Source organism: Macrobrachium rosenbergii, chromosome 41 (assembly GCF_040412425.1).
Source record: "Macrobrachium rosenbergii isolate ZJJX-2024 chromosome 41, ASM4041242v1, whole genome shotgun sequence".
Classification (NCBI taxonomy): Eukaryota; Metazoa; Arthropoda; class Malacostraca; order Decapoda; family Palaemonidae; genus Macrobrachium; species Macrobrachium rosenbergii.
The window spans coordinates 51,813,613-51,820,975 of NC_089781.1; the positions used below are offsets into that span (position 1 = coordinate 51,813,613).

Consider the following 7,363-nt stretch of genomic DNA (forward strand, 5'->3'; position numbering starts at 1 on the left):
CTGGAGTGGGTACTCGTGTCCAACGCGCCGGAAAGTGCGCCGTAGCGGAATCGTAAATGACGCTGGTGATTTTGCCGACGAGTGTACGCCCAAACACTGGTTACAGCGCCGTCGTTAGTCCGCTGAAGCGTGAGTGACTTCAGGAGCAAGACGAGTTGCGGTATGGGTCGCTAATGGCTCAGGACTACTCAGGGGTCACCACTGTAAGAGGTGCAAAAAAACGAACAGGTAAAGAGAACTGTGCGTTATTTCAGATCCAGGCAGTTTATATAGCGGCAGACTGGCTGGCGAAACGCGAAGACAATATGAATTGTGCGTGACCTGAGGTCGATAATAGTGCTAATAATATACAGCGAGCCATTACACTTTACAATATATAAAAACAGACCAGAATTCCAATATGGATATAATCTTGAAATTACTTATACCGTGAAGAAATACAAGATACACAATTGACAACAGGTGAACAAATACATACATAGTTTAAATGATTGAAATCATTGACCCAGCCTGGCACATTAGGCGTGACAATTGTATGGCGAAGAAAATGGGACGCCACCATAGAAAACTTGCTCAGTGGAGACTTAGCGAATGACACGTTCGCTGGAGACTCCGCTGACGGCTCTGTAGGTGACGTTACAAATACTCCCCACCCCCAAGACGTGGGACATGTCTGATCAGTCTGCATATCTGCTGGGGCATTGAAGGGTGCCATGGCTGCGTGAGGAAAGTGGGAGAACGCCCTGTGCATGCGGTTGTGTGGCTGCAGGTGCGGGCGGTCTTTTCCTGGGACGGCCCTGCGGCCGCTGTTTGCGGGGCCTGGCTGTGGTGAAGGGGGTGCGCTGCGGTGACGTCTGTGTCCTCCTCCAGGAGGGCGGGCTTTAACCGGTCTATTGAAACCCAGTCGTTCCTCCCGGGAAGTGCTAGCAGGAACACCTTGTTGTTCCACTCCAGCACGTGGAAGGGGCCCCTGTAGGGCCTGGTCAGTGGCGGGCAGATGGCGTCATCCCTGACGAAGACGTGGGTGGTGGATGGTAGCCCTGGCAGTGTGAAAGTGGTCGATCTGTCGGTGTACATGCGCTTGCAGGGGGCGAACCTGCCGACCACATCACGGAGCCTCTGCAGTGATGGATTGTGGCGATCTTCCGTCACGAGTTCGCCCGGGACTACGAGGGACTCGCCGTAGGTCTTTTCAGCTGTGGAAGGGGCGCCGTCGGCTCTGAGGGCGGTTCTTAAGCCGAGGAGGACCCATGGAAGCTGATATTTCCAATTCTCAGCGGTGCAGCGGGCCATGAGGGACGCCTTCAGGGACCTGTGGAACCGCTCGACCAGGCCGTTGGCTGCCGGGTTGTATGCCGTGGTGGTGTGATGCGTGTTCCCCAGCAGCTGGTTGTGATGTGGTCTGGGATGCCGAAGCGGCTGACCCAGCTGGAAAGCAGGGCCTCGGCACACGCGCTGGCGGTGGCTTCTTGCATCGGTGTGGCTTGGGCCACCTGGTAGATCGATCTGCGCATCAGGAGATATCTGGACCGCCTGATGGGGAGGGCGATGCGTCGATGTATGTGGCCAACCTTGCTCTGGCTGCGGGAACTCGCCTATTCCGGACTGTGTGTGACGTCCCACCTTGCTGGTTTGGCACTGCAGGCACTGTTTCGCCCAGGACGTGGCATCTTTTTGCACTCCGTGCCAGACGAACTTCTTTGACAGCAGCTTGGCCGTTGTTCTGCCAGAGGGATGTGAGAGGCCGTGAATGATGTCGAACACCTGGCGGCGGGAGGCTGGGACCAAGGGGCGGGGCTGACCAGTACTGATGTCGCAGAGGAGGCTTGGGGCCCCGGGGGGTGAGAGCACATCTCCATAGGACCGTGACAGCAGTGTGGTAGGCTGGGGTTTCTGATATCAGTCATTTATATGTGCTGGCACGTCTGTAAGGGATCAATGACCAGCACCAGGTAACTGAAGCATAATTGCTATTAAAGCTAATATTTACGTCTCAGAGCCAAGAGCCATAGATGCTGCAGCCAACCACCAGACCAAAAGTGGAATGTGACCTCCCGTGATTTCATAGGCTCATATCATAAGACCTTGCATCTGGATTCTGTTAATTGAGAAAAGTGTCATTCTTCTACAACCAATCATAATAGTTTAAGTGGAATCCATCCACCCAAGGTCCCTCTGCACAGGTGTTTGAAGTAGAAGAATAGCATAGCAGAGAGCATTTAACGTATACTAATATCGTGCATATTTCACAATAAATGCGCAGTCAACATCGCCGGGTGAAGCTGTATGTGGATTATATAATATAATATATATATATATATATATATATATATATATATATATATATATATTACTTCTCTCTCATCTTGAAAAAATGGGTTGTGGGCAATGAATGTGATTTTGTAGCAATTGCATCGATATTTATTTTCAGTCACTGTAGTGACAGTATCAGCTGATGAAATGGAAATTCCGCAATAGCTTCTTAAGATTTTGGAGTTATAAGCAAAATCGTTAATAAAGGTACGCATCGTTTGATTAGACAGTTCACCGTCCCTTTCTTCCCTCGGAACGACTTCTACCTTGAACCTTCTTCCAACCGTTCATCGTCCACCTTCAGGCTCCGTCTCCTGTGTCAGTCTCAGGAGCCAAACGACACTGCGTGATGATGTTATTTTACGTAATTTCCCTCCACCAAAGCGTTTTATATAATCCTGAGAAAAAAAACACTATAAACCCATCTGTCACATTGCAGATTGTTCACACATTTTTTTACCAACGTATTTTACTTTTTTTTGAAATAACGCAAGTAAAAAGGAGACGTCTGCACCAATCAGCTAATAGTATTACTACTTAACTACATAAACAAAAGCGGCGTTGCCATTTACAATGTCTCGTGAACTCAAGGGGTAAAAGAAATCATTTCCTCGGCTGTAGCCTACCATTTTCTTTTTAGGATAATTTTGTATAGTTCCCCCCAAAACCATTTTCTTTTTACCATAATTTTGTATAGTTCCTGCTGGTACCATGTTCTAGTTAGGATAATTTTGTATAGTCCTCCTTGTACCATTATCTTTTTAAGATAATTTTGTATTGGTCACCCCCAGGTAGGCTACCACCCTAAGCTAACAGAAGAGGTACAATGTGAAAAAAGTTCAGAATTATTTGCTCTAATACTCGATAATTTAAGATGCATGTTTCTGAGAATAAGTTTGTTTAATAAGACACTTTTTCGTAAAACTGAAGAATACTACCACGCCCATCTGGTTCGGTAACTACCAGTTTATATGCACTATGGGCACTGTGTTTGGTGCCAGTCCCTTGAGGATAAATGCAAAAAGATCAACAAAAGACAGTAAAAATCATAAACACAAAAAAAGACATAAACATAAACAAAAACATAAAGAAAAGGCAATAAATATCCCGGTCAGTGACTAATGGGAACCAGGCTGCTATAGTATTATTCAGTTTTACCCTTTACTTTTTAGTTATAATTAAAATGATGTTAGTTGCGAATTTCTTAGAAAATTCACACACGCTTCTTCAAGAGATCGCCAGAGGCTCTGGGTTGTACTGACTGTTTGAGATTACATAATGTTCCAGTTCTCTGGAACTTGGTTTGTGTGCCAGAATGTAAAAAAAGTGACATTCGTAGGCTATATAGGCTACTGTATATCAACTGCAGTTGGTGGGACTGCAAGTCTCAAGTACTGTATGAGCCATCTTGCTCAGCCGAATATCTCCATTTCTTCAGGGTGGTCTAGAAAGAAAATATGGTGTGTTTATTATATAGTGATGTCAACATTAATTTTTAGTGTTTGGCTTTGTGAGTGATTCTGCAATCAATGAAGGGTCATTGTGTTTTCCTTTTGAGGTATGTTGCTGCATAAGTACTGAAATAGACATTATACATGTATATGTATAAGGAGCATTATAATCACAGTAGTCCATATAAAGCCACAGCTACTTCAGGATATTATTCCTTAGACAATGCATTAAATATTGAGGAACGGTAGTGTGATTTTATTGTGTTAAGGTTTGAGTATACTATTCATGTTGTCAGCAACAGAAATAACAAAGCCTGTTGCATTAACTAAGGTAAAGAAACTAAAAGGCAAGAGATGATGGATTTGGTTAAGGAACAGCAAGACCTAGCCCAGAAAGAACACCTAAAAACAAAAGAGGAAGCTAAAAGACATGGGGCTCATAAAGAGTTGATGCAAGCAAAAAAAAATGCAAGAGGACTTGGAGTGTTAAGGCTTAAGACTGAAACTGGCAGTGGAGAAACATTCCTATAATTATGAGGGCCTCGTAGTTGATCCCGAGCTGCACCGCGTTGAGCTCGATCCTGGAGAGGGCGTCTGCTACAGGGTTCTTCCTGCCGGGGAGGTACTTGATTGTGCAGGTGAACTTCACGATGGCCGCGAGATGCTGCTGCTGCCTGGAAGACCATGCGTCCCCCTGCTTTGTGAAGGCTTGGACCAGCGGCTGGTGGTCCGTCCAGATTGTGAAGGGTGTACCCTCCAGGAGGAACTTGAAGTGACGTACCGCCCAATACACTGGGCAGAGTTCCCTGTCAAAGGTGCTGTAGCGGGACTCCGTGGGGCTGAACTTTTTGCTGAAGAAGGCAATGGGCTGGGGGGATCCGGCGATGATCTGCTCTAGGATGGCCCCACAGGCGACGTTGCCGGCATCCGTCGTCAGCTGAAGGCGGGCGTTGGGGTCCTGGTGGGCCAAGGTGGTTGCCTCGGTGAGGGCGTACTTCGTCAGGGAGAAGGCCTGCTGCTGGTCAGGTCCCCAAACTAAGGACTTCGGGTGGCCCTTCAGGATCTCCGTCAGGGGGGCCATGGTGTGTGCGACCCCAGGGATGAACCTTCTGTAGTAGTTGACCATCCTGAGGAATTCTTGTACAGCCTTGATGGAGGTAGAGGTGGGGAACCTGGTGACGGCTGCAACCTTTGATGCGAGTGGACGGATGCCCTCCGGGGATATCTCGTGGCCCAGGAAGTCAGCTTTTTTGACACCGAAGGTGCATTTATTGAACCTGACGACGAGGCCATTCTCCTGCAGACGCTGCAGGAGCTTTCGGATGTGTCGCAGGTGCTCTTTGGGGGATCTGGAAAAAATTAGAATGTCGTCTACGTAACAGATCCAGAAGTTCAGGTCCCCCAGGATGCCGTCCATCAGCCTCTGGAAGGTTGCCCCAGCGTTCCTCAGGCCGAAGGTGCAGAAGGCAAAGACGTAGGACCTGAAGGGCGTGATGATGACGGAGCAGATGGCAGGTGTGCTGGGGCCTGTCGCCAGGGGGAGGGACTGGCAGGAGTCAGTGTCCAATAGACGCTTGTGACCGACATCGACTGCCATCCCAAAGTGGGCGAGGAAATCGGTGCCCAGGAGTGGGGTCCTCATGTCGGCGACACTGAAGTTCCACATGTACCTCTGGCCAAGGATGGAGATCGACAGGACCCTGGTGCCATAGGAGAGGATGGGGGACCCATTGGCGGCCGTCAGGAAGGCAGCTGGGTCCGGCAGGTGTTTGCGGTCCTCTTGGGATGGTGGGAACACTGACCAAACGGCCCTAGTGTCGACCAACATCATCCTGCCGGAGACAGTGTCGCAGACGTAGAAGCCTAATGGTTTTGGGCTCCTGGGTTCCTCTGCTGCCATGGCGGCATGTTCTGTTGGCCGCCGCCTCCTCCATTTTTTTGGATGGGCGAAAGGGCAGGGGGCTTGGCAGTTCTGGGTGTCCTTGCCATACCGCTGGTGGTAGTAGCAAGACCCCGGTGGATGTTTCTTGTGGCGGTATGCTGGGTGCCTCCTGGTGACGGTGCTTATCTCCTCCTCCGCGTTATCCTCCGGCTGGAGGGAGCTGATGGGGTGTGCGGGTGTGGATGCCCGCTTCACTGCCCTTGTGGAGTCCGTCAGCCGCTGAGCCGTCCTGATCAGGTCCTCAAGCGGCATTGTGTAAGGCTTGCGAATCTGGGTTCGGACCTCCGGGAGGAGCTGACGGAGGAAGATCTCCCTTGATAGGCTAATCTCCGACTGCCTGCCGCTGCTGTCCGTCTCGGGAAGGGTGAGGTGGTCCTGGATCACGCCCCAAATTTCCAGGAGGTTCTGGTCATGCCGAGGGTTGTTGACGAGGTCAAGAGCGCAGGCGGCCCTCTCGGAGACCGGCAGGGAGTAGGTCTCGACGAGAGAGGTTTTTAGAGCTGGTAGGTGACGGGGCATGCAGCAGACACCCATGGGACGAGCTTCCTGTAGACCTCCTCTGGGAGGGCGTTGATCACGGTGTCTGCTTGCAACACCCTGTCGGTAAGTCCCGCCAGCCTGAACTGCCCCTCGACCCTGTAGAGCCATGATGATGGGTTGCTGTACGTGAAGGGTGGCAGCTTTATGGTGAGGGCGGACTTAGTCTGTTCTGTCAGGACGGGCAGTGCGTGGGGAGCGGGTAGCACCGTGGAGGAGCACATGAGCCTTGGCGCTGGGTAGGGCGCGGGCGGGTTGTGCGCGAGGGAGATATCTGAGTCCGCGAAGTTCGTGGTTAACTGTATGTGGGAGGGAATGTCCGGGTCCATACTCACTATTGCCCTCTTATTTGGAGTGGGTTACTCGTGTCAATACGCACTTGGGAGAGCGCACCGTGTGGGTCCGCTAATGACGCTGGTGATCTGCCAGCACACCCAAACACTTTGTTAAAGCGCCGTTTTTAGGCCATTAGGGGCGTGGGGTAGTTCATGGAGCCAAGACTAGGTCGTCGCCGTGATGAGTCCGCTAATGGCTCCGGGAACCACTCGGGGGTCACCAATAAGAGGTGCAAAATAATGAGCAGGAGAACGAGTACTGCTAGTTTATTCAGAACGCAGGCCGCTTATAAAGTGGCGTACTGACATCACACAGAGGAATACAATAGAAATCAGGTGACCCAAGGTCAATTACTCTCGGTATTAATTATAATGGATAAATACAAGTAACATAAAAGGTAAGTTAACAAGAATTGACATAACAACATTCTAACACATGTGCAAAGAAAACAGATATAAATGAATTAGAAGTAGATATGTATTTACACAGGAAAAATATGGCTAATTTTGCTTGACCCAATCTCGTAGGAGCGTTATCGTAGAAAACGGGTGGTTCACCATAGAAAACCCGCTTAGCGGGGACTTTACAGTGTGAGCCATTTATCTTTGTCTATTACTAACAGGTAAAGGTCTTCAAGAGTTTTTCTAGTATGCCTTCTAATGAAGTTTTAAACAATAACAGCCCGAAGAGAGCACTGTTTGAAGGGATATGAAATGACTAAAGAAAGATTTAGAAAGAAATTCCTGAGACTAAACCAGAACAAAGTAAAACTGCATCCCAGCAT

General features: G+C 49.4%; 1 protein-coding gene across 1 annotated transcript; it reads right to left on the minus strand.

The window, feature by feature from the left end:
- Nucleotides 1-636: 636 nt before the first annotated feature.
- On the minus strand, nt 637-6,354 carry LOC136827167 (uncharacterized). The gene is made up of 4 exons (XM_067084936.1): nt 5,756-6,354; nt 4,909-5,596; nt 4,546-4,722; nt 637-1,893 (listed from the first exon to the last, which is right to left on the minus strand). Exons 1-4 carry the CDS (start codon nt 6,352-6,354, stop codon nt 637-639), a joined length of 2,721 nt encoding a protein of 906 aa, XP_066941037.1.
- Between the last annotated feature and the right edge of the window lie 1,009 nt (nt 6,355-7,363).

Bases quoted from the DNA above. Each gene is read 5' to 3' on its own strand.
- LOC136827167 (XM_067084936.1), bottom strand. From the start codon at position 6,354: ATGGCTCTACAGGGTCGAGGGGCAGTTCAGGCTGGCGGGACTTACCGA. The intron at 5,597-5,755 runs GTATGGCAAGGA...TGTCTCCGGCAG, and splicing joins TCTTGCTACTACCACCAGCG to GATGATGTTGGTCGACACTA. The intron at 1,894-4,545 runs GTACGTCACTTC...GACTGATATCAG, and splicing joins TCTGCCCAGTGTATTGGGCG to AAACCCCAGCCTACCACACT.